We start from the raw sequence: 27,994 nt of genomic DNA, 5'->3' as shown, positions 1-27,994 counted from the left end.
GTGCAGGGCCGCGATTCGGGAGAAGCGGCTTCGGGGGGAGGAGGAGGGGCGCCCGGGCAGCTCGCGCGCTGGAATCCGAATGGCGCGTCGCTGTTGTGCGGTCTCCTAGCGACCCCAGAACCAGACGCACCAGACGGCGCTACCGCCAAAGGCTCAGCGGTCCCCGCGAGGCCGAGTGCGACGATGGCTGACCGCAGGCGACTGTTCAGGCCTACTCCGCTGACCAGGGTCGGCATGAATGGCAGGCCCTGGTGAGCGCGTGGGTACCGCGTGGGGAATCCGCTCTTGCCCGGGCTGGGGCGGGGCCGGGGGCCGGGGGCCAGAGGGGGATGGCTGGGGGAGGTGGTGGCTGGGGGAGGTGGTGGCGGGGGGCCACTCAGAGCTCGGCTGCAAGCCGGCCTGCTTTTCCTCTTCAAGGTCCCCAGCACATAAATGATTATAATAAAAAATAACCAGCGCTCGACGCTGTTTATCGCAAAGGACACTTTCTTCCAGTTATCCTTACAACCCCCAGGGAATGTGGATTAAAATACCAATCCCAGATGGGAACCTGATGGCCCCGGAGTCCTCTGTGGAGCCTGGTTTAGGGCAGGCGCACCCTTCTCCGAGGCAGCCACCTGGATCCCGCGCCCCGCGGGAGGCTCGGCTGCGCCTGGAGCCGCTGGCCGCCCGGGGGCGAGCTGAGCCTGGGTCTGGGGACAGCCTCGGGTCCTAGGGCGGTCCGCTGTCCTGAGTGCGTGGTGTCTTAGCCACAGGGCAGAAGGCAGGGCTTTTTTCCTTTGCTGATTCCTTGAGTTTATGAGAATGGAATTCCGCGCTCTTGGAGGCTGGGCGACGTGGGTAAAGATCCCCAAGTCTAGAATCGGAAAGGCTGGAGTCCAGGGCCAGTGCGCCTCTGGCCTGCACGGTGGCCTTAGGCGAGTTCGTTGCTCCTTCTGGGCTCACTTTTAGCTGTAAAACAGAGACAGTCAGCACAATCAGTTGTATAGGATTGTTGTGACCCACAGAGTACAGGTGAAGCAGTTACTGACACGCGGTATGCACGGGACACATGGTAGCAATTATAAGCTCTTTGGGAATAACTTTTTTGCTCATTTCAAACTTTTTTCCCTTTCCTTTTTATTGACAAACTTTTTGTGTTGAAGTAATGATAGACTCACAAGAAGTTGCAAAAACAGTGCAGAGGTCCCAGGTACCCTTCCCCCAGCTGCTTCTAGTGGTTCCTTCTTACATAACTATAAATACATTGGCAAAGCGGGAAATCCACATTGACACAATGTATTAATTAGACTATAAACCTTACTTGGATTTTTACCAGTTTTTACTTGCATTCCTGTGGGTATAGCTCTGTAAAATGTTGTCATATGTACACATCAAGATACAAAACTCTTTTCTCATCTCAAGGAATTAGTGGTTGCAAAGGGTTGGGGTGGGGAAAGGAATGATGATTTAAAGGGGTTCCTTCGGCAACCATTAATTTGTTCTCCATATCTTTGATATTGTTCTTTTCAGGATGTTGATACATAAAATAATATAGGTTAAATGAAATACCAAGGTCATTCCGCTAGTTAGTGGCAAGTTGTCACTGGGATCCAGGCTTTCCCACTGGACTGTCTCCCTTTAAACGGATAGGAAGGGCCTTTACAAAGAGAATGAACAGATTGCCCTGACCCGTTTGGCTCAGTGGATAGAGCGTCGGCCTGCGGACTCAAGGGTCCCAGGTTCGATTCCGGTCAAGGGCATGTACATTGGTTGCGGGCACATACCCAGTAGGGAGTATGCAGGAGGCAGCTGATCAATGTTTCTCTCTCATCGATGTTTCTAGCTCTCTATCCCTCTCCCTTCTTCCCTCTCCCTTCCTCTCTGTAAAAAATCAATAAAATATATTTAAAAAAAAGAGAGAATGAACAGATGGACTGTGGTGGCAGCAGTTGATAATAACGGATTAGAGTTACACATAGGGACATGAATAGGCCTTTATAATATTGGGCTTGGTAAACAAATAGTACCATTTATGTAAATGAAGAATACATGCACACGAAAGGATAACACAGGCATTATAAGAATGTGTACAAACAAAAGGGCGCATTACAAACCCGTTAGAGTGATTTTGCTTATGCAGGGGGAGTGATGAGAGCGGGATATGCGGATTACATAGAATAAGGAAAACAGGAGAGGGCCGTACCCAGAAGCAGTGACCATGGGCCATGAACTAGGAGTATGATTAACTCAGCCTTCTCCCACCCCGGTCCTTCTGGTTCCATACACTGGGCATGTTCTCTTTCAGGTGTAAAGAGAATTTGCCTTCCCAGTTTTCCACAAAACATGAGAACAGGCAGTTATATCCCATCTTCATGAACACCAAACGGTGGGTATTTGTGAAAAAGGGACTGGATGACTTCAGGAATGGCTGCCCTTCTTGTGAGAATATGATCACTCGGGGCCTTCCGGAGCATTCTGCCCCCCAGAGGTATAGCGGAGGTCCCCGACCTCCCCCCACAAAGAGGCCGAGCTACCTGCCCAAGGGCGCAGCCCTGTGTTCCAGGCTCTCGGCAGCCCAGCGGGCGCGGAAGGCATTCCTGGAGGACATCGAAGCCCAGCTGACCCGGCATCCCCTGGCTCCCTACCCCGACCTGGAGGGAAGCATGCCTCAGGAGGTGATCTCCTGTCCTCGGGTGTGGGCGGGCCTTCACGGAGGTGGGGGAGGGGGGGCTAGAAAAGAATTTTCCTTAGATAGCTGGGGCGTTCCCCCTGGGGGGTGACATGCTTATGAGGAGGAGAGGACGAGGAGTGTCTCCCCAGGGTGAGAGTTTTCATGGGGCTTGGAGCAGCCTCCCTTCAGCAGCATTTCCCTTTGCTTCCAGGGAGGCTGCACAACTTATAAAAGTCCAGCAACTGGGAACCTTAGACTTCTCCCTGGAAGGTCCTACCAGTCTACTTTGCCTGGGACTTTTTTGGGGAGGAATGTGACGGGGTGGTGGGATTGTTCAGTCTTACTTGTGCCACTTAAACCTGCTCTTGGGAGGTGTCCGTAAGTATTTACTGACTGATGGGTATAAGGCACAGGAGAACCAGAAAGGTCACAGGGAAAATTCACCAAATTGTCAGGCTAGGGTGTGGGCGGCAGCTCCATAATCCTCAGCATATGTCTCTAGTTATTATTATTTTTTTTAATCTTCATTAGTTTTCATTGGATATTGCAGATTGGCATCTTAATTTAGAAAGTCCTAAACTACCACATTAGCATTTAAAAAATGTATCTTTATTGTTGAAAGTATTACAGATGTCCCCTTTGTGATTTTTTTCCCCCCATTGACCCCCTCTACTCTGCCCCCACTCCTCCAGGCCTTCACTACTCTATTGTCCTAGTTCTTGTATCTCCAAAGGCTTCCACACCACCAGGCATGCAGTCTTTCAAACAAGAAGGGGTAAGGGGCAAAGGTTAAAGGGTACATGCCAGCTGACTGTTTTTTAATTAGGCAAATACAGTTGACCCTTGAACAGGATCAAACTGCCCAGGTCCACTTATATGGGGAATTTTCAATAAATACAGTTGGCCCTTCCTAGCTATGGGTTTCGCTTGTGCAGATTCAACCAACTGCATATAGAAAACAGTATATTCACATTCCCAACCACGGACCTAAAATACTGTTTTTGATTTGCGGTTGATTGAATCCATGGATGCTGCGGGCTGACTATAGAGTCGAAAGTTCTATGTGGATTTTCGACAGTGCAGGGGTTGGCACCCCTTATCCCCGTGTTGTTGTGATGGCCTTTCAGTAAACAGCTCATTCATCTACATGTTCAGGAGTCTAGGAAATGGAGTCTCTTGGTTGGCACTGCAATGTTGAACACAACACAGAACAAATGTTTTAGATTTAAAGCAAAAGAGCAGAATGGGTATTGAGCAGGGAACTAGCAGTGCCTGCTCCGACCCTGCAGCCTGTTCCTACACAGTGAGCATGACAGTTGTTCAGAAAGCCCCCTAGCGCCCCTTCTCACGCAGAGGGAAGTCCTTGCCATCCTCTTAGAGGCCCTGTGTGTTCTGCTCTCTGCCTGCCTCTCTTCTGCTCCCCCTCCAACCTGGCCGCCTGCTGCTCTGCTCTCACCATTGCAGCCACTCTGGCCCCTGCCTGCTCTGTCTGTGAACATTACATTTCCAATTCAGATCTCTGTTCCTGTGTCTGGGACACTTGCCTCGCATGTCTGCTTAGCTCATTCCTTCACTTCTTTCAGATCTTTGCTGGAACGCCTCCTACTTAGACTGTATAAAATACCATTTCCCTTCCGCTCTCAGGCTCTAGTCCTTACCACGACCTATTATTCAACAGCACTTGTCGCCACGGGGCTCCTCACTGGAATAAAAGCTCTACAGGGCAGAGACTTTGTGTCTTTTACCATGTACTACCAATACCTGACATATGGTAGACACTCAGTAAATGTTTGTGCATACTGAATGAACGAATGAATGAATGAATGATCCATGGCAGAGAAGTCTAGAGAAAGGACACCTGGAATTTCTAACCAATTATTTTCCACCCAAGGCTCTCCTGCACTGCCTCCTGCAAGCCAGAGCGTCTGAGTCATAGCAAACAGACTGTTTTCATACCCTCAGATGGCTCATGGGGTTGTGCCCTTATTTCCATGTTTGAGCTCCCAACTAGGTGTGTTGGCTTTTTTTTTGAGGCCAGATCTCTATCTTAATTCCTGTGGGTCCAACTTGGGTTATATGCCTATTCAAACCAGTCACTGGGTTAGTCCAGATAGGATTGGCCTGCCTGTGACATGAGAATGGGGTCAGGCCAGTTCAGACCATCGGTCTGAGAGTGGAAAGAGAGATGGCTCTCCAAAGAAAAATCTAGATACTGTCATTCATAGGAGGAAGAATGGATGCTGGACAGTCAAAAACCACAGAAATTCTTTAGAAGTACTCAGGGGGGCAGATGGGGCCTGGGCAGATCAGTATATTCACATTTCCATTTTGGTCCACAGGCTGCCTACCTAATGTCTAGGGGATGGAGGTTTACCTAGCACCCAGCACAGGGTCTGCACAGAAACCAGTGAGTGCATTGACTGATTAGAAAGGAAAAGCAAAGGGGGGAGGTGGTCCGTTCTGCTTTAGAAGCAAGGGGCCCCCATTCTCAGCACATTTTTTTTCCACCAAAACTGTTTTCTGTGTGTAGCTCTTAAAAAGGGTGCTGGAAGTGCTGGATCCTGACAAGAAACTGGAGGACGCATGGGCTCATTGTGAGGGTGTCGAGAAAAAACCCACGGAACCCACAAAACTGCTTGAAAAACGTCCCACCCGAGCTTCCCTGGGGCTGTAAGTATTGTTCTAAACCCCTCGCTTATTCCTGTCACCTGATGAAGCATTCTAGGAGTTTCCTTCTCAAAGCTCCTCATTTTTAGAATAATTAAGAGAAGCAAAAGTAACCGAGTTGCCAAGGAGAAGGGAAAGGAGCCTCGAGTCCTGCTCTAAACAGTGGTTTTTAATTAATGGGTGTTAATTAGCCAGCAATGGAGCAAACACAAGCGTGTTCACATGACTCACTCAGTGAGAGCTGCTGGAGAAGAGATACACTGCAGACAGCCTGATTAATTGGCCCACAACGGCTCATTGAGTTATTTATGGCAGAAGCCCTTTTAGTCACATGATTGGGACCAATAGTTCATTGGATAGCCGCCCCTCCCCCCCCCAAAAAAAAGTTAATATAGGGAATTGTAAAAGATAACACTTAAGTACTTAAAGCATCTTATTTTACCCTAGAACATAACTGCATTCACATTCTATCTTTTAGTATAAAGCCTTTTTTTGAGTATGGGTCTACTGCTTCGATTTCCAAGTCATCTTTTTTGCATAAATCGCAGCAGTAATGACACCTTCATTGAACCTTTTTAAAGCACTGAGCTTGATTTCCATAGAAACAACTCTTGTTTTCCCAACTCATGTAATAGTTAATTAAAAATGTAAATGCAATGAAATATGTAAACTTGATGTAAGTGGGTTTGGGATATGCATTTGACTTTTGAAATTAACTGGTGTCACTTGCAGGCACTGAAGAGCGTAGGTGTACTAGGAAGAAGCCCATCCACAGCACCCAGACCACTGACAAGAGGGCCCAGAACCAGGGTCAGGTGTTTGGAAGGGACATGGAGAGCTTGGCTGGTGGCACAAGTTACCCGCCTGGAGGTGGCGTGAGAGAAAATGCACTGTATTAAATTACACATGTTTGTGAGGGTGAGACACAAGGTGACCGGAACTCTACTGTTCTGGCCCCTGGGTGCACCCCCTGGTAAATTTGGGGAGAACAGCTGAGGATGCTCTCAGCTCTGCCCTTTCACTGGGAATCAAGTTCTCCTCTGTTTCTTCCTTCTTGAGGGCATCCCCCTGCGCGGGACAGGCTTGGACAGTTTGCCCATATCTGGGTTTCAGTGAGCAAGTCCTCTTGGACCTAAACCATGTCTTCCAATGTGGCTGCTGTCAGTAATAACTTGCATTATTTTTCAAGTTGCTAAGAACCTGGGTGGGGAGGAGGGAGCAGTGTTATGTGAAGGGGTCCCCTTGGAGACTCCAACAGTGTGGGTCATTGTGGCCCTGGGAACTTCTTTAAATTCTTGGCCCTCAGTGAGCCATTAGCTAGTTATTATGGCACGTAAACTTATCACCATTCTTAAAAAGAAGCCATGGAAGAGGGTATAATCAAGGATGAAGAGTGGCTGATTATGATCAGATTTATATTTTGAAATGACTATTTTGGCTGCAGTTTAGAGACTAGGTAAGGGATTAAGGGTTGGGGATCCTAAGAGAAGATTCAGAGACCCCAGTGAGAAGCCTTTTGCAGCAGTCCAGAGAAGACAGAACTAAAATCCAACAGACTTATTAATAGGCTAGGTTTTAGGGATGAGGGACAGAGGGGTCAAGGATGTCTCCTACTTGTCAGGATTGTCTGAGGCCATGGCAGACTCCAAGCATAGCAATTTACGCTTTTACCTGGCACATGTCTTAATAACTGGTACTCATAATCTTAAAAATCATCTTATAATGGTAAAAGGCTATATAAGCTTTAATTGTTATGACTAATCATGATATAATTCTCTTTATATTATTGATAATAGGAATGGAATCTTGGAAAAATTTACATAATTAGTGTGAGCTTGCAAGAAACGGTTGGAAATACTTGTTTTATGATCTCTTTTCCCCCATGATACCTTTTGAAATCCATTTGGGTTCATGGTGGCTCATATTGTAATACTTTGATGATCCCGTTATCTTTAGTCCCAAGAAGACTCCTCTGTCGAAGAATTCATGCCAATCGCTTTCTGAAAAGAAGAAGCCATACCAATCGCTTTATGAAGACAAGCCCAGTGAAAAGGATTCGCTCCACAAAGATGGTCCTGATCCGTATGAAAATGCCCGCAAATCAGTTAGAGACTTCTGCGACTGGGCTGCTTCGATTGTACGTTAGTAGTAATACTTACAACTTTTAAAGTCACATTCAAAGTTGCTTTTATTAAAAAGCAGTGTTTGACTATAACCTCTCCCACCATTTGTAATAGAAATGTTTTCTATAGGTGACAAGCCTTATTTTCAGTCCCTTATGACCAAGGTCTCATCTTTACCTGTTTTGTTCCCTCGGGCCCCATCACATCACCCTGTGGTGTTTCCTCCATTGCATTAGCTTATACTTTCCTTCCATGCTCTTATTGTTTACCTCATTGACTCTGCTTGCTATATTTCTGCTTCATTATTTCACCCTGGTTTCGATGCTACTCCTCCCTTTTATGATCCTGACTCTATTTCATGGCTCCTCTCTATGAATGTCAACCCAACATCAGCTTCAGTTGCTAATGGCCTCATTCTCTCTGTGTTCCCCAGTTTATATTTTCTAAAGTGGGATTGTGTTGAGTCTGTAGAGGAGGAAAGTATAACTTTCCTTTTAATCTCCTAAATTCTCTCTGGAGCTCCTATAACAAAATTCAGATTAACAAGAGAAAAATAAGCAGAAGTTAATTAACATGTATACATCATATATACATGGGAAATACCCAAGGAAAAATGAGTAACTCTCCCAGGTGGCTTAGAATTCAGGCTTAAAGATCATCTTCAGCACAAGACGAAAGAAAGAAGTGTGTGGGGAGCCAGTTATAAGGAGATGACCAGGAAAAGTAGGTAAACTAGAGTAAGGTTTGCTATGCAGACTTAAGAGTGTGTCTTCTCCATTGATAAGCGTTTCTTATGATTTAGAGTCTTCCTTCTCTTCCTGGTACAGAGAGTGAGACACCCTTACAAATGGAGATTTCCCTCATAAATGTAAATTTCTCTTACAAAAGGATAACTTTTATCCTGTTTCCAGAGCTTTTCCTGTTTTGTTTGCTGTGTCTCAAGACTATCAACTCAAAATAGTTCTTATGCCAGAGGCATATTTTGGAGTGGCATATTCTGCTACCCTTCAAATCTAAGCTATTTTTTAGCCACATCATAGGTCAATGGTCAGCCTATCGATTAGCTACTCGTTATGTACCTATCTTCACTCCCACTGGCTGTGGCCCGGGGAAGGCAGCAGAAGGGGTTGTTCTGTGCACAAAATGTGGCTGACTAAAACTACCTTCTTCAGAGCGGGAGCCCTGATGGGGCAGCTTCTCTTACAAGGGTCTGCGAGCAGAACAAACACTTTTCTAGACATGTCTGGAGAATACCTCTAGGGATGTCACTGCTCTAAAGGATTGGAGAGGTTTGCTTTGGTCAAACAGACTGAATTTTCCCCAGGCCCATTCATTCCCTCAGGGACTCACTGCTTCTTGCAGGTCCTAAATTGTCTCTTAAGGCAAAGTCCTCCAGGCCCCAAATTCAGTTGACCTCCTTGAACAAGATGGTTTGATCTGTGCTGGTCCACTTATACCCAGATTTAAAAAAAAAAAAAATAAATGCCCATACTGTTTTCTAGCCATGGTTGGGAGTCCAGGTATGGAGGGCTGACTCACACCATTTTATAGAAGGGACTTAAGCATTGCAGGGCATGGTGTAGGCTGGGGAGTTGTGGGGTGTGTGAGGGGTGTGGTGGGAAGGTCCTAGAACCAACCCTCTTCCCTTCCCATTCACAGCCCCCTCCCTGCAAATACCAAGGGTAGTTAGGTTTTTGGGGAGTCAAGAGCTATATAGGATTTTCAACTGTGCTGGAGGTCAGCCCTCCTAAGCCCCCTTCTCCTGTTGTTCAAGGGTCAACTATACTTCTTGTCTTCACTGAATGCTGACTGAGCATTTTCTCCTTCTCCAAACTACCTCTTCTCTAGCCATGGTCAAATGACTCCCTTAGATTAAAGAAGAAAGCAAGGAGCATTTCACCATCTGTCCTTGACTTATGCAATGTGATATTCTTCCAGGGAAGCTCGAGGATTGATGAAGAGTACATCATGAAGCAATTTGACATTAACTATGAGAGGGAAGTCAGCCATAATGTGCTCCACTCGATGAAGCTTGGCGAGATTCCTGGGGAACTAAAGAAGGGAGGCGGGCTCAAGAAACAGCAGGAGTCAGAATTTTTCCAGGAACTAGAGCCAGAACCGAAGGTAATTACAACAGGGGAGAAGACTAAAAATCAAAGGAAATTAAAGTTATATTAGAATCTTAAATGTTCTTGAATTCTGGTACTATAAGGGGCACCAGTCTTTTTCAGTAGAATTCTTGAATTTTTTAAATATTTAATAAATATTTGTTAAGTGAGTGAATATTTAATACATATAACAAAGTCAGTTATACAATCAAGGCATGTCAATTGGCATTATTGTTAATATCTGAAGAGTCATTAGTATTCTATGTGTTTTCTAGGTTGAGATAATCTCTTTATGTGTTTTATATGTTGAAATCCTGTCAATGGAAATATATATGAATGTTTAATTATTGCAACAGTAAAATGCTGCAGTTAATGACCATGAAAACTGTTCATTTTATGTCCAAAGAATTCTTGAGTTTTTAGGTGAGTCTAACTGACCACACGCCATCATTTGTGATTGCATGCTTTGCCTGATCATTAATAACTTGCTCATTTTCCCAATACCAATTTCCTGTGAAGGTAGAACAAGGTAACAGAGAGGGAAAAATAACACACTATGTTCCAAAGGGAAGTATTGTGGGCCCCTAAGAACTTTTCCATTTTTTTATACAATGTATTCCTGCAAATATACACACAAGTCAAATGTGCCAATCCAACAAAGACTTGAGTGCCTAAATGGGAGTTGGTGTGGGGAGATAGTTCCTTTCTCTAAAAGTGAAAAATTATATATTATCTTTATTTTACACATCATTTTTATACTATATTTCCAACATTAACCTTGTCCTTTACAATCTAACACTATCGACTGACCTATTTTTACACACATGATGTTTTCTATCCCTAAGTCTGTTGCATAAGGTTTATGAAAACTGTGCATTCCATCACTGATATCAACTCTTTAAATTTTCCATTTTCCTCTCATCGTTCTAAAGAGTAAAATGCAAACTGTTGCTGGAGAAATTATTTCCATCACACCTGGGGCCTGAACCCCTGCTTATCCTGAATCTGGGCTGAATGAAATTGCTCAATTCCTTGTACTTACAAATAATTGCACAAACTCTTCTTTATAAACCACTGTGGTTATTGCCAAAATTGAACTTTTGACTGGCAGATGGAGGGTCACTGTGCAAAAGTTCAAAATCTATTTCCACATGGTCCTTCTGCTGGTGACGAAGTCTTTCAGCTTTTGTTTGTCTGAAAACATCCTTAGTCTGCCTAGATTTTTCAAGATCTTTTTGTTGTTATATAATTCTAGGTTCCCAGTGTTTGGTTTGTGTGTTTGTTTTCAGAACTTTAAAGATGTCGCTTCACTGTCTTCCTGGTTGAGTTGTTTCCAATGAGAAATCTTCTGTCATCCTGACCTTTGTTTTTTGGATATGTTTTATTCCTTGGCTGCTTTTCACATTTTCTCTTTGTTACTGTTTTTGAGTAATGTGATTATTACATACCTTGGTGTGTATTTCTTGTACTTGGGGTTTGCTGAGTTTCTTTGATCCATGGGTTTATAATTTTCATCACTTTTGGAAAAAGTTTCACGGTTACTTCTTCAAACAGTTTTTGGTCTCTCTCAACCCAACTCCCAGGACTGTAATTACGTGTTATTAGACTGTATAAAGTTGTCTCATATCTCATTGCTGCTCTGTTCCATTTTTTATTATCTTTTCTCTCTGTTTCTATTGCTATATTTTTAAATTCTCTAATGTTTTTCCCTCCTGCTATGTGTAACCTGCTGTTAATCCTATCCAATGTATTTTTCATCTCATACATTATAATTGTCATCTTAAGAAGTTCAACTTGGGTTTTAAATATATGTATATATCTATAAATCTATATGTCTATCTATATGTCTATCTATATGTCTATCTATATCTATATCTATATCTATCTTCTGGCCTAGCCATTGTGGCTCAGTGGTTGAGTGTCGACCTATGAACCGGGAGGTCAAAGTTCAATTCTCGATCAGGGCACATGAGGCAGCCAATCAATGATTCTCTCCCATCATTGATGTTTCTATCTCTCCCTCTCCCTTCCTCTCTGAAATAAATAAAAATATGTTAAAAAATAAAAATATATATCTTCTGTGTCTCTACCTAATCTTTCGAGCTTACAGAATATAATTCTTTTAATGTTCTTGTCTGCTAATTCTAACATCTCTATTGGTTCTGTGTGAGTTGCTATTAAAGATGTCGCTTCACTGTCTTCTTGGTTGAGTTGTTTCCAATGAGAAATCTTCTGTCATCCTTATCTTGTTTTTCTGGATATGTTTTATTCCTTGATTTATTTCCTCACTGTGGATTATGTTTTCTTGCCTCTCCACATGCCTGGTGATGTTTGAATAGATGCTATACATTGTGAATTTTATCTCCCTGCACTGTGGCCTGCAGACTATCCAGGCAGTGAGCTGTGTCAATTGTGGGGTTTATCGTGTTGGTTTCCTGCTCTCAGGGATCATTGTGTTTTTGTTATTTGATGTCCAGTGTCGTAAACACATTTAAAAAAAAATACTATGGTTGGTTGTTCGTGTTTGTTTGTTGCAGGTGGGAAGGTAAATCTGTTTACCCTGTTCCAGAATGGAAGTCCCCATGTGTATTTTTTTTTATCCCGTGTTCTCTCAGGTATGCTATACTCCTTTCTTTGGTGTTCTTTAAAACTCTGAGCTTTCCCACTACCTTACCTCTGCTCACAATATTCTCTCTGCCTGAACTACCCCTCTTTCGATGTCTACATGCTTGTATCTCTCTTTAGGCACAGTTTACATGACAGTTTGTTCCATGGGTTTTCTCCTGGTCCTTTGATTGACATTAATTTATTCTTACTGCTAATCTCTCACAGCCATCTGTGCCTCTTATGTGTCTCTATGAATGAATTACCCCAGTATATTCATTCATCCATTTGTTTATACATTCATTCAAAAAACAATTCTTAGCATCTACTACTATGTGCCAAAAAGTGCTGGGAGCAAATGAAGGACTATCTCCTGCACTTAAGGAGCTTAGAGTCTAGTAGGATCAACAGGTAAATGATTAACTACAATGAAATGTCATGGTTTGTACAGGACAGAGGAAGTAATCAGTTTCACCAAGCACAGTTAAGGCGTCACAGAAGATACTATGTTTGTGTTGAGTCTTGAAAGAACACCAGTTATCCAAGAACATAACATAGTATAGATTCAATAATTTTTCCTTCCCTTTTCCTTCTCTTCCCTTCCCTCCTTCCTTTAATTCAGTGGATCTCAACCAAGGGTGACTTTGCCCCCCCAATCCCAGGATATTTGGCAATGTCTGGAGATGACATTTTTGGTTATCCCAATTTGGGGGGTGCTACAAAGAATTATCCATCTCAAAATGTCAATAATGCCAAAGTTAAGGAATCAGACTTTAATTCAACAATTACATATTGAGCACCTATTGTATCCTAAGTATTGTTCTAGATGCCAGTGGGATGCAGCACAGAACAATCTCAGAAGCTTGCATTTTAGAGGGTGAAAGGAGAGATAAACAATCAGAAAAATATATAGCATTTCAAATGGTGGTAAGTGATATTGAGAAAGATGAGGCAGGGAAAGAAGACAGGACTGTTGTGAGGTGGTTATAATTTTTAAACTGGATGGTCAGGAAATACATTACTGAGAAGATCACATGAAATAGGGAAGGGAGTAAGTCATGTGGGAATGTTATGAGTAAAATGCATTATGGCAGAAGGAATAGTGAGTTCAAAGGCCCTGAGGCAAAAGCATGAAGGGAGTGCTCTGGAAACAGCCAGGAGGTCAGTATGCTTGGAATGCAGGGATCACAATGCGAATCTAGCTCTGAGGAGAGGCGTTTCCCTCCCTCTGTCCTGTTCCATCCTCTCTGCTTTAGGCAGATGCATCTGGCTGGACCCTTGATGCCTGACACATTCCACTTCATAGTTTAAACGTGAGTGAGAAGAGAGAAGGGCCAGATCTTTGTGTTTCTTGCTTCTTTGTCACTCACAAGCATTAGACCCCTCCCTCCCCTTCGTGATGAGACAATATATGGTTATTGTGTCCATAATATCCAGCTATGAACCAACCGATGCAATACTGAGATATGGGAGAAAGAAAGGAATGGCATCTAGTTTTCCTCCTCTTCCTTCTTCTTTTTTAAAAAATATGTTTTTATTTCTTCCAAAGAGAGAAGAAGGGAGAGGGAGAGAGAGACATTGATGTGAGAGAGAAACATTGATCAGTTGCCTCCTGTGTGCACCCAACTGGGGATCCAACCTGAAACCTGGGCATGTGCCTGACTGGGAATCAGGATAATACTCAACCAACTGAGCCACAATGGCCAGGGCCCTCCTTTTTCTTCTAATTAAAGAGGCAAGAGATGGGTGTTGGATAGCATTTTTATAAGGCTGAGCACAGTGCAGGGCTAGTAACTTAGCATTTTGGTTGACTGAATGTTGTTTAAGGTCCTTACCCTTTGGTGAAATATGTGATTTTTACATGATTTCTAGATGCTTTATATAATTCTCTCCTTTAATCTTCCCAACAACCCTATGTGTGGATACTGCTATCTTAGTTTACAGATGAAGAATTTAAGTATCTGCTTTAAATCGACTTTAATATCTGCTAAGTGGAGGAAGTTGGATTTGAAACCAGTTATCTCTAAATCCAAAGACCATGCTTAACCACCACATTATTTTCTCAATCTCAAACTCTTCATGTCAAAGCATACTGAAGCTTTATAAAAATACTTTGGCAAGGTTAAATCATAAATTCAAAATAAATGATATTTCTTTCATAAGCTAAATTTTTATAAAAATGAACCCACCCCCTAAAAAAAACAAAAACAACTAATGAAATTGGAAATTACATTATTTTCCATAGAATACTTCTAAACCAAAGCATGTGAAGATGCGGTATGGAGCCTGGTATCTGCACCCAAAACTGTGGAAAAGACAAAGAGCAGATGAACCTTTGATTGACCCCAAGGCCTTACACAAAGACGAGAATTTAAGAAAGGAGCAGAAGAAACAGGTATCCTAAGTATTTATCTAGATGCCAGGGGGATGTAGCACAGAACAATCTCAGAAGCTTGCATTTTAGAGGGTGAAAGGAGAGAGAAACAATCAGAAAAATATATAGCATTTCAAATGGTGATAAGTGAGAAAGATGAGGCAGGGAAAGAAGACAGGACTGTTGTGAGGTGGTTATAATTTTTAAACTGGGTGGTCAGGAAGTATGTATGCTGTGATTTGATCTTCTGAACTAAACATCAGTGCAACTGCAACCTCATATTGCAGGTGGAGTCTCTGGATAATGCAGAGGCTTCTGAAAGTCTCATAGCTTATATAGGGAATCCAGCAATGAGAATGCCAAGTCATTAGATAGGGAATGTCTAATAGGCAAGACTGGAAATTTCCTTGCTTCATGGTGGACAGAAATATCTCCAAAGATGGGGCAACCACTCACTGTACTTCTACCATGCTTGGTCCAGGGTTCATGGATAAATTGGCTGTCGAAAGGGTGCTGTGACCAGGTAGGACCACCTCAGTACTCAGAATGGATATAATGTCATGGGTTCTTTTTGAGTAACACAATGTGAGGCCTATTAAAAAAAAAAATTTTTATCCATAGTGAATGAATATTAAAGAATTTCAAAATTGCAATCAGGAAACTTCTTTTATGCAATTCAGTAGAGTTGCAGGAGCTGAGAGGAGAAGATATCACAAACAACAAAAATATGCTCTAATTCTACTGTAAATAAACTCTGCCCGCTGATCTCTTATGTACAGGTATCTAGTGGAAAGAAGAACCTCACTGCAGTCCTGAAAATTGGAGATGTTGACACAACACTTGTGCAGGACTCTAATGAGAATATTTGTGAAACACTTCCCTTTTTCAATAGGCCCCAAACTTCTCCCATATCTCAATGTGAAAACACTTTGAACAAGTAAAATGCTATACAAATTTGGCTACTCATTCATTCATAAATCACTCATCAGCTGCCTCCTTTAGATTGGATTAAAGGATGGTCATTTTAATCTTTTCTAGTACTGGGCATGAAATTCTTATTTTGAGATGTGAGATAATAGTGTAAATAATATGCAGCAATATTCCTTGGTGTATGTTTTTGGAGCTGCCTATCTAAATTTATGTGAATTTAATACATAACATAAAACTATTTCATTTGCATTTTTAAAATATAACAAACCATTCTCAATTAAATAAAAGAAAAAATTGTTACAAAACTTTTTAAGGTATCTAGAAGTTCTCTTTTTAGAAATACATTCTTAAAGAGTGACTGTTAAAAACAAATAATTTTCCAAAAATATTTTATTTTGACAACAAAATCTAGTAAAAGAAGTAATATATAAATATTGGAAATATGGCTGATATAATTATTACAGTAAAAGATTGTTTATCAGACAGTTTAGACACAAAAAGGATTCAAAGCAACAGAGTCATTCTATAATGATTTTTATAAGTCACACTTTTGTAATACCTTAAGATTGATTTACCTGTGTACCTGTGAATTGGGGGGCCACTTGGCTATGGCACCCCAATTCACAAGACACAGGTGCAGGGTTGTGCTAGTAAGGGACAGTCACTATGATGACATGGCTGTCTTTCTGGTAACAGGAGTTTTGACTGCTACTGATTGAGTTTGTTTGGAAGGTGAAATGCTCTTAAAGAACTGAATTACAACGATATAATCTTATCTATCCAACTTTTAAATTCAGATAAATGAAAGGAAAAACCAAATGAATGCATGAATACTCCAAAGATACTGGGACTGGATCAAGTCTTTTTTGATAACCATGCCTTTTGGAGTTAAGATCTAAAAATTGTGAATATACTGTTGAATAAGAAAAACACTTCTGTTTCTTCCTCTACCACTCTCAACTCTAGTCACCAAATGTGTTAGGTCCTCCCCCACCCGCCACACACACCAAGAAATTCTCTGATTCTCTGAACATCAGCTGGGTGTCCTACAATTTAATGCAATATTGACATTATCTATCTGGAGATGGAGTCAGATCCCACAAGTTAAGGGCTCAGTCCCCTGAGACTGCCCTCACTTCAGATGCCAATCTCAAGTCCAGGTTGCTATCTGTGCTTCTGACCAACTGGCTATATATATTGCAGGTTCCCACAGCCCACTCCTCAGATTCGATCATCTGCCAGAGCAGCTCACAGAACTCAGGAAAACAGTTTATGTATCAGATTACTATATATACTGTGTATATAAAAGGCTAATATGCAAAGTGTCCCCTTGGGAGTTCAACCAGGAGAATGGGAGTTCGATCGCTTGCTATGACATGCGCTGACCACTAGGGGGCGGCGCGGAACATGGCAGGCGACCAGTGGTGGAGGCAGGGAGGCGGGGAACCGCATGGTGGCAGCATGTGAGTGGCGAGGGAAGGAGGAGGCGGGGAGGTGGGGGGAACTGCGCGGTGGTGGCATGCAGGCAGGGAGGCAGGGAACTTGATTGGCCCTGATCGGCCCTGATCACCAGCCAGGCCTAGGGACCCTACCCATACATGAATTTTGTGCACCGGGCCTCTAGTACTCTCTAATAAAAGAGTAATATGCAAATTGACCATACCTCTGCTATACCCACAAGCCATGCCCACCAGCCAATCAGGAGCAAGTATGCAAATTAACCCAACCAAGATGGCTGTGGACAAGGAGCGAGCAGGAGGCTTGGGTTTCCCCGGCAATGGAGGAAGCCAAGCTTCCTGCACACCCTGGCCAGCCCAGGCCTCCACTGAAGGCTACAAAGTTTTAATTATAGAAGATAAATAAATCCCAACAAAAATGGCTGCTGCCACGGAGCGAACAGGAGGCTTGGGTTTACCCAGCAATGGAGGAAGCCAAGTTCCTGGCCTGCCCTGGCCTCTGCTGAAGGCTACAAAGTTTCAATTATAGAAGATAAATAAATCCCAGATACCAGGGCCTTTGCTTGGGTCACCGGGGGGCGTGGCCGGCCTGCAAACCACCACAGGCCCCTCGCCAAGGCTGCCCCACGCCCCAAGGGAACCCCCACCCTGATCCGGGACACCCTTCAAGGCAAACCAGCTGGCCCCCACCCATGCACCAGGCCTCTATCCTATCTAATAAAAGAGTAATATGCAAATTGACCACCACTCCAACACACAAGATGGCTGCCCCCATGTGGTCAAAGATGGCTGCCCCCATGTGGACACAAGATGGCCACCACAAGATAGCCAGCAAGGGAGGGCAGTTGGGAGGGACCAGGCCTGCAAGGGAGGGCAGTTGGGGGTGACCAGGCCGGCAGAGGAGGGAAGTTGCGGGGGACCAGGCCTGCAGGGAAGGGCAATTGGGGGGGACCAGGCCGGCAGAGGAGGGAAGTTGCGGGGGACCAGACCTGCAGGGAAGGGCAGTTGGGGGGGACCAAGGCCTGCAATGGAGGACAGTTAGGGGCAATCAGGCTGACAGGGGAACAGTTAGCCATCAATCAGGCTTGCAGGGGAGTGGTTAGGGGGTGATCAGGCTGGCAGGCAGGCGAGCAGTTGGGAGCCAGCAGCCCTGGATTGTGAGAGGGATGTCCGACTGCCTATTTAGGCCCGATTCTAAACGGGCAGTCAGACATACCTGGAGGGGTCCCAGATTGGAGAGGGTGCAGGCTGGGCTGAGGGACACACACACCCCGGATACACACACTCCCCCCCCCCTCATGCACGAATTTCATGCACCGGGCCTCTAGTTTTATTATAAAAAGGACACTCAGGAGCAGCCACATGTATCTCATGAAGAGATACATAGGACAAGGGATGTAGGATGAGGTGGTCATGGAGCTTCTATGCCCTCTCTAGGTGTGTCACACTCCCAGAACCTACACACAGTTACTAACCTGGAAGCTCTCTCAACCCCATCCTTCTGGGGTTTTATTAAGGCTTCATTACACAGGTATGATTGATGGTTGGCCATTGGGAGGTGGAGCTGAAAGTGTCAACCCTCTCTTCACATGGTTGGTTCTTTTGGCAACCAGCCCCCTTCATGGGACTACCTATGGGCTCACCAAAAATCACCTCATGAATATAAACTCCCCTGTGCTTGAAAGGGGTTATGAATAACAAAAGGCTCTCCTTTCACCTTTGCGGCTCTTATCACTTAGGAAATCCAAGGGTTTGGGGGGCTTTCTGCCAGTTATAGGAAGAAAAGCAAATACATATTTAAATTAAATTTATTGGGGTGACATTAGTTAATAAAATTGTATAGGTTTCAAAATATCCTAATATATAAAAAGCCAGGGGCCGTCATGACCGAGCCAACCGGATGGACGACCGAACAGCAGGCTGCGTGGGGCGACCAGGCTGGTGGTGGGGGGGGGGGGGCAGTGGAGGAGACCAGGCTGGCAGAGGGGGGAAGTTGGGGGCAACCAGGCCAGCAGGAGGGGCAGTGAGGAGCAACCAGGCCAACAGGGAGGGGCAGTTGGGGTGACCAGGTCAGCAGGGGGGGGCAGTTGGGGTGATCAGGCCGGCTGGGGGGGGGCAGAGGCAGTTAGGGGTGATCAGGCTGGCAGTGGGGGGGCAGTTAGGGGCGATCAGGCAGGCAGGCAGGTGAGCAGTTAGGTGCCAGCATAATCCTGGATTGTGAGAGGGATGTCTCAGATTAGAGGGGGTGCAGGCTGGGCTGAGGTAACCCCCTCTCCCCCCCTGTGCACAAATTTCATGCACCAGGCCTCTAGTAATTCTATAATACATAATCTTATATTGCATTGTGTTTACTACCCAAGGTCAAGTCTCCTTCATCACCATATATTTGACCCCTGTTGTCTGTGGCCTATGAATTTTTGTTTGTTTTATCATGTTTATTCATGGTTGCTTTCAGTTTTATATCCCACATATGAGTGAAATCATATGGTTCTTGACTTTTTCTATTTGGCTTATTTTGTTTAGCATGATATACTCAAGATATATCCATGTTATCCCAAATGGCAGTATTTCATCTTTTCTTATGGCTGAGTAGTATCCCCTTGTATATATGCACCACATCCTCTTTATGCAATCATTTATTGGTTGTTTCCATGTCTTGGCCACTGTAAATAATGCTGCATTGAACATAGGGCTACATATATCTTTGTGAATAATGTAAACCATAGTATCACAATTGTTCTTAAATTGGTTAGATTCCAGACATTTTAGGTCAATAATTGTCTAATTGCTAAAATGTATGACTTATCCTTAATATAAGGGTTAGAAAAGGGGTAGGGAAAGGAGAGAAAGTTGTACATCTTTTGAAAGCCTTTGTATTTTTTAACTTGTGAATGTAACCTACACACCTGAGGTACTTTATAAAGAGTCAAATGCTTCTAGTTAGGACAAGTATGAAATCAAGCTTCTGACTGCTGGTTGTTAATTGAAAACGTGAACTTCCTTTTAGGAGGAGGAGTTTGCAAAACTTCATGGACCAGCTGCCTTTAAGAATTTCATTCTACGGAAGGGCTACAGGATGCCAAGTGTGAGTAAAGGGTCATTTCAGAAAGACCTGCTGAGGGGCTCAGTTGTTCATGGGAAGGCTTCAGCACCCTGACAAAATCAAAACACCAGGACTCAGGCCCCTGGAAGAAAGAGCTAAGATGCTTTTCTTCAGACAGGAGCCAAGAGATAGGATTTGGCATTTTTCTCTTTTTATTCTGCCAATTCGGTTTCTGCTGTCAGAGGTGTTGTCTCCCTGCTGATTGATGCACCTGCCTTGGGGTTGGCCTTAATGGGACCAAAGTAAAAGGGAACTGTGTACAGGGCATATGCCGTGCAAACTCTGACCGCTACTAAAACACTCTGAATTCTCTAGGCAGTGTTTAAGTTTCCTTTGCTTCCATATCTAAGGACAAAGAGCTGTGGCTTGTATCAGGACAAAATGGGGCTGGCATGGACAGTATCATCATTGTTGGCCTCATGTGGAAACAGACCAGTGCAAAAATTCACTTCCTGGGGCCCACCAAGATTTTCTGTCTTTTTCCCATTTTCTCTTTTGCCTGTCTAGTTTCCCCTCCCTTAACTTGCAAAGCTGGTCCAGCTGCCTCCCACGTGGAGCAGCCCCCCTTGGAAGACGCCGTACGGGTGGAGTGGGAGGTTGGACCATTTAGCAGGAAGTTGTGCACCAGCCCAGCCAGAGACAGAGCTAGTAATAAGTCATGTGTTTGCCAGTGTCCTCTGTGTGCACAGCCCGCAGAGGCCTCGAGGCCATGTGGCCAAGACGGTCCAAGTTCCGGGAAATGGGATACATTTTTTTCCCAGGAGTTAACAATAGCTTATACTTACTGACAAATAAATATGTTGACTAGGCTCAGACTGATTTCAAAGTTAAATTAGGCTAGGTGAGGGGAGGTCTAGAATATAAGGAAGAGATGGGGCTAAAAGACTCCATTACATAACTGGGATGAAATTTCTCCTCTAGCTTTCAGCATCAATGATCTATATTTAATATACTTATATACATTTATGCACTTATAATAACCTATCTAATCTGTGTATAAAGTCACAATAGTATATTTATATATACGATATATAAAATATGCTTATATAATTACATAATTATATTGAAGCATCCATCTTATATAAAAACTGCTGTTTGAAATTTTAACCCTGCTATTTTGGCTTCTGTAAATGCATGCTTGCTTAAATAATAAGGAAAATAAGACTACTCCCATTCCAGAGAGGCCGTGGACTATGCCCCAGACAGAGTTGTCAGTGCTGACACCAGGCCAGGCCTTGAGATATGGTCTCATGGCCCCTTCCCAGCATGCAGGCCTTCTTTCCCCGAAGGCCCGGAAGTCTCTATTCCAAATTTGGGAGACAAAACAGCTAGAAAAGATAAAAATAGAAAAAGTTTCCTCCATATTGAGGGGCCCAGAATTTGAAAGGCACATTTTTCTCTGGGCCTGCACATAATAAAATGTAACTTCCTTTCTCTAAGCATGGCTTGGTTTTTCTCCCGTCTTCTGTAACAATATGATTATATATTTATATATGTAAGTATACTTAAGCATAAGTATAATTATGTGATATATAAATGTATCTCTCTCTATATATATTCCTCTTGCCATGACTATGTATCTATGTAGATGTATATTTATATATGTATCTATATATACACTCTATATAATATCTTTATTTGCTCTTGATGTTGTAATGATTCATAGTTCTATCTTAACATTGTTAGTGGCAAAGCATTTTTTTTTCCATTCTGATTTGTTCCCTGTTGGTTTCATCCATTCTGTATATGAACATTTAGCTCAATTTTGGGCAAAAGGAAGCATGCCTGACATTCTGGCTATACTCTTTCAGCTGCAGTAACTAAAGAGATGACATTTCTGGCTACATCTGAATCCTCTGAGAACACCTGTCACTCAAGCCTTTTATTCTTACACTAGAGGCCCAGTGCACGACTTCATGCATGGGTGGGGTCTGGCCGGCCCAGCCCCAATCAGGGCTTGGGGGAGGGGCCACGGGCAATTGGTGGGCGGGCCCCACCCTATTGAGGTGGGGGGGCTGATTGGGGGCGAGGCTGGCTGCGGGGAAGAGCTGTGGGCTGATTGGGGAGGGTCCGCAGGCCAATCAGGGTGGTGGGGGCTCATCGGGGGTGGGTTCAGCCATGGGGAGGGGCTGTGGGAGGTGGGCTGGCCGGCCTCACCCCAAAATGGGATGGAGGGCCAATCGGGGGCCAGCGGTTTGGGGGAAGGGCCATGAGTGGTTAGCCGGCCAGCTCTGCCCCTGATTGGGATGGGGGGGCTGATCTGGGGTGGGGCCGGGTGGGGGGAGGGGCCGTGGGAAGTTGGCCGGCCAGCCCCACCCTCCAATCTGGCCGGTTCACTGGTAGCAGTGGGCATCATAGAGACCAGTTGTTCTGGTCATTACAGCATTCTGGTCGCTGGCTTTTTACATATTCTCTACTTTATCAATAAGATTTTGACTAAAAGAGAGGAGGGAATCTATTAAAGTTTACATATATTTATACACCACATATAAATATATACACAGACACACATACACAAACTGTCATTACTTCTTTAAACTTAGGTATGAAAATTCATTCTCTTTTAACTCCTATAATGTCTATGTACACTGTGTATAACATACAGATTCACATGTGTTATATGAGCATACATACTTATATACACATTCCAGTATCTGCTGCTGGATTATCTGCTCTATGCATTACCCAAGCTTCATTAAGTCTGCTACACAGATAAGAACCAGGCCTTTAATAGCAGGGATGAGCAGCACAAGGCTGTGCTGAGCTGGGGTGGGCTGGCTGGGCTGGGCTTGGACACCAAAGAAATGTAAATTACATCTAAGTATTTCTGATGTTGTGCAGCTACCTTCCAAAGCTCACCATCTATCATGGTCTAATTATCAACATGAGATTTTGAGTAATATGAGGATATATATTATAGAGTGTGAAATTGTGAATTTGGGTATGGTTATGGCTGTTGGCAGGACTGTACAATTTTTATTTGCCAATCTAATTAAGTTTTTCTCATCCTTTTTTTCTTCTTTTTTTTTTTAGTTCCTGGAGAACATAAATACCAAGAAGGAATGTAACTGTGATTGTAATAAGACTCCTGGAAAATAACTCATCATAGAAGAGTTTAGTAAGATGATTAGACAGATTTTATTTACTATATAGCATTTGGCTATTTTTCTCTCTCACTGAACATACACAAAATTTATGATGAGTGTCCCACCATGGATGTACAACTTTGACTTGACAATATCCATAAATTTTTTAAAATATATTTTATTGATTTTTACAGAGAGGAAAGGAGAGGGATAGAGAGTTAGAAACATCTATGAGAGAGAAACATTGATCAGCTGCCTCCTGCACACCTCCTACTGGGGATGTGCCCACAACCAAGGTACATGCCCTTGACCAGAATCGAACCTTGGACCCTTCAGTCCATAGGCCGACGCTCTATCCACTGAGCCAAACCAGTTAGGGCGATATCCATAAATTTTTTTTTTAATATATTTTATTGATATTTCACAGAGAGGAAGGGAGAGAGATAGAGAGCTAGAAACATCGATAAGAGAGAAACATCGATCAGCTGCCTCCTGCACACCTCCCACTGGGGATGTGCCCACAACCAAGGTACATGCCCTTGACCGGAATCGAACCCGGGACCTTTCAGTCCGCAGGCTGATGCTCTATCCACTGAGCCAAACCGGTTTCAGCTCCATAAATTTTATACCTAATGCTTATGAACATTTCACAGTGGCCTTCTGCCTTTGTTAATCAATATTTTATATATTTTTTCCAACTGTGAGATCAATATTCATATATAATCTTCTTAGATATTTGAAGCATTGTAAATTTAACAAAGTTATATCGATTATTTGTAAACATAAATAAAATTATAATAAAAGTAGAATTGTTCTATTGCTTTTTCCTAGAGTATTATTTTCCCTGGTTTTGAGTGAATATTTGCTTTATTCTTTCTTTACAATTTTCTTTCATTTTGAATTAAGCTTACTGAGGTTTTCCTCCTTTTTAAAGCAGGCTTTCCTCCTTTTTAGTCTTGATAATAACTGTGTACCTATAACATAAGGCCATAAATCATAAAGTTTAATGGAAACTCAAGATGACATATTTTAAAATAATTCTTTAGAATTATTTTTTATTAAAAATGTTAATGCTGTGGCCAAGCCAGTGTGGCTCAGTGATTGAGCATCGACCTATGTACCAGGAAGTCAGGGTTCAAGGTCAGGGCACATGCCAGTGTTGTGGACTTGATCCCCAGTGGGGGGCATGCAGGAGGCAGCTGATCAATGATTCTCTGTCATCATTGATGTTTCTATCTCTCCCTCTCCTTTTCTCTCTGAAATTGATAAAAATATATTTTAAAAAAATGTTAATGCTCTGGGGCAGATGGATGAAAGAAGGTAAAGAGAATAGCCAAAGAACATATATGAATAGCCCCATGGACACTGACAACAATGTCACGAGGGCCAGAGGAGTGGGGGAGGGTCTGGGTGGAGGGGAGCAAAGAGGGGGGGATGGGGGACATTTGTAATGTCAACAATAAAAATAAAATATAATAAAAATGTTAATGCTCATGTTAAGAAAATTAGAAAATATAGACTAACAAAAAGAATGTAGAAAATACTTAATTCCTATTGAGTCAACAATAACCACTCTTCAGTTATCCTATATAATAAAAGCCCAGCGACCAAAAGGCAGAATGACCAGAACGACCGCTTGACCAGTCGCTATGACGGGCACTGACCACCAGGGGGCAGACATTCAATGCAGGAGCTGCCCCCTGGTGGTCACTGCACTCCCACAGAGGGAGCAGCGGCTCAGAGAGTGGGTCCACAGCAGCTTGGCTGACCAGGATGAGTGGCGCTCCCACAGCAGGCCGATCCCCACAGGCCACACCTCCCACCAGTGCACGAATCCCATGCACCAGGTCTCTAGTTCGAATATATCCTTCTAGGACTTTCTCTATGAAATGCACTCTGAATAATTTGATCAAAAAGTAATTTAATAAAATGATATTCTGTTTCTGAGTTTTATCAGTTTTATTTATCTTCAAATATAAAGTCTCTGGGTGGTGACCTCTCATCTCTCTGGTCTGTCATGAGCCCATCTCAATAATTTGTATGCTGGACTGACAGCTAGTTCTGTGAGTCTTTACTCTCTGTGAGGCCAGATATGAGGGTGATGGAGTACATGATAGAAGCAATGAACCCCATAGTGTGAGCCCATTGCCATAAAATTAGTTTCTTAGCAAGAACCAATGCTGGATGAAATATCTATGGCGGTGAATAAGCATTCAGAAGTCTGTGAAGGTTGGTGTGTGCAGAAGTTTGTTCATTAGAAGAGAAAATCCAGGTTCAGAATAAGTTTCTATTACAGTAAGGCCACCTTTCCCAGACTCCTTTGATGTTTCAACTCATCACACATGCTCTTATGTTTGGTACCCACAGGAGCCACAAGGGAGAGCTGTTCCTCCTGCAGGCCTGGAGGAGGAGGCATCCAGGTCTACCAGGCAAGCTGGGACAGGATTTTGGCCTTCAGCACCAGGATTCTGACATTTAAGTGCTGAGCAGAAGATGGCATATTTGGCAGTGGTGATCTGGAGAGAATCCAGTTCTTTCCCTGGCTCTGTTGCATTCAAGCCTAATTCATACCAGGAACTCAAATTTGGTTTCAATTGCTGGACAACTAAATATTCAGAAACAGTAGCCAGATCAGCCTTGGTGAGGGGAAATCCAAGTTGCTGAAGCCACATGCAGCCTGCATCTCTGCCTCCATGCCCACTGGGCACCATTGGAATGCCTTGAGAAAGAAGCCAGGCTGAGATACAGAGGACAGGCCAGCCTTCGCTCCTGCTTATTGAGTGCTTCCTCTACAGTCGAGGCCTTTACCTGGTTATTCACAAAGAACCAAATAACCTCATACTCTGGATCCATTCTGAGAGGTCCCCTGCATACTGCTTCCCCCTAATATGCTTGTCACCAGCTCTACCTTCTTCGTCCTTCCAAGTCTCTGGTTGTTGAGCTAAACCGATCAGCTACTGACATATACACCTCAGACCATTTCTCCTTTTCAGACAAAGTGGTCATCAGGGTAAAATACTTAACATTTTGTCTACTGCAAAATTTCCCTTCTCAGTTGTCCTTCAGGGCCCCCTTGAGTTGGGCTACTGCGTAGTGGCAGGCCACTTGTGTTGTTGCCATCATATTGTGCCAGTTGTCTATTTAGTCACCTGGACTTTGAGGACATCCCCAGGACAGAAGTGCAGGCTGGAGAAGAATGGAAGGGTAGTAGGAGCAAGCACACGATGCCATTTGCTGTGTCTTCAGATTCTGATCAAGCGCAGTCCCATATAGAAAACTTCCACTTGATAATGAGAAGCAGTATAATTTGGTAATTAGACTTTGGAGCCAAAGGGCCTGGGTTCAAATCAAGCTCTGCTACTTAGGAGCTATATGATCATTGAACAAATTGCTTACCCTCTCTCTGTGTTAGTTTTCTAAAGTAGGGATGATAGGGAGTAACCAAGATGGCGGCATAGGTAAACACCTAAACTGCTGCCTCGCACAACAATTTCAAAACTACAACTAAAAGACAAAATGGACATCACCTAGAACCACAGGAAGGGTGGATGAGTGGAAATTCTACAACTAGAAGGAAAGAGAAAAGCACACTGAGACTCAGAGGAGCCGCAGGAGGCAGAGGTACTGAGACGCGCGTGCGGAGAGGACTGGCAACTGAGTGCACGGCTGGCTTTCTCAAGTGGGAGGGAGACAAAAGTTCCCGACTGCGCTGAACTCCAGTTCCAGGCAAGACTCTGGGGACCCAGACTCATACGGGGTGAAACTGGACTGTCAGGAAAGAGAAAAGCACACTGAGACTCAGAGGAACTGCAGAAGGCACAGGTACTGAGGCGCATGTGCGCGAAGAGTGCAGGCAACTGAGTACGCGGCTGGCTTTCTCAAGCGGGAGGGAGACAAAAGCTCTCAACTGCACTGAACTCCAGTTCCGGGCAAGACTCTGGGGACCCAGACTCATTCGGGGAGAAACCCCAGTGATACCAACAGCAATCAAGGCTTAACTACAACAAGACTGTGCACACAGCCCACAAAGAGGTGCACCAAGAGTGTCCACCTCAGGTAACTGGGGAGGCTGAGCCACTGGGCCCTGTAGGACACCTAGCACACAAAGCCACTATATCAACACAGGGAAGCAGCCAAAATGCAGAGACAAAAAAACAGATCACAAATGAAAGAAATGGAGGAAAGCAAACGACTGGATATAGAGTTCAAAACCACTGTTATAAGGTTTTTCAAGAATTTTCTAGAAAAGGCCAATAAATTTAGCGAGACCCTCGAGGATATGAAAAAGGACCAACTATAAATTAAGCATACCCTGACTGAAATAAAAAATAATATACAGAGATTCAACAGCAGACTAGAGGGTCGCAAGAATCAAGTCAAAGATTCGAAATACAAAGAAGCAAAAAACACTCAACTGGAAAAGCAAAAAGAAAAAAGAATCCAAAAATATAAAGATAGTGTAAGGAGCCTCTGGGACAACCTCAAGCATACCAACATCCGAATTATGGGGGTGCCAGAAGAAGAGAGAGAGCAAGATGCTGAAGACCTATTTGAAGAAATAATGACAGAAAACTTCCCCGACCTGGTGAAAGAAATAGACTTACAAGTCCAGGAAGTGCATAGAACCCCAAACAAAAGGAATCCAAAGAGGACCACACCAAGACACATCATAATTAAAATGCCAAGAGCAAAAGACAAAAAGAGAATATTAAAAGCAGCAAGAGAAAAACAGTTACCTACAAGGGAGCACCCATAGGACTGTCAGCTGATTTCTCAACAGAAACTATGCAGGCCAGATGGGAGTGGCAAGAAATATTTAAAGTGATGAATAGCAAGAATCTACAACCAAGATTACTCTACCCAGCAAAGCTATCATTCAGAATTGAAGG

At 43.6% G+C, this 27,994-nt stretch overlaps 1 protein-coding gene across 1 annotated transcript; it reads left to right on the top strand.

Annotated features, from left to right (window-relative positions):
• The first annotated feature begins 21 nt into the window (after nucleotides 1–21).
• Nucleotides 22–23,921, top strand: FAM47E (family with sequence similarity 47 member E). Its single transcript, XM_080677022.1, has 8 exons — nucleotides 22–251; nucleotides 2,288–2,657; nucleotides 5,184–5,323; nucleotides 7,277–7,457; nucleotides 9,382–9,567; nucleotides 14,401–14,550; nucleotides 19,924–20,001; nucleotides 23,053–23,921. Exons 1-8 carry the CDS (start codon nucleotides 184–186, stop codon nucleotides 23,116–23,118), a joined length of 1,239 nt encoding a protein of 412 aa, XP_080533148.1. The 5' UTR covers nucleotides 22–183; the 3' UTR covers nucleotides 23,119–23,921.
• Nucleotides 23,922–27,994: the final 4,073 nt, after the last annotated feature.

This window comes from Plecotus auritus (genome assembly GCF_963455305.1).
Source record: "Plecotus auritus genome assembly, chromosome: 1".
NCBI lineage: Eukaryota > Metazoa > Chordata > Mammalia > Chiroptera > Vespertilionidae > Plecotus > Plecotus auritus.
This window is presented reverse-complemented; position numbering and strand designations above follow the sequence as displayed.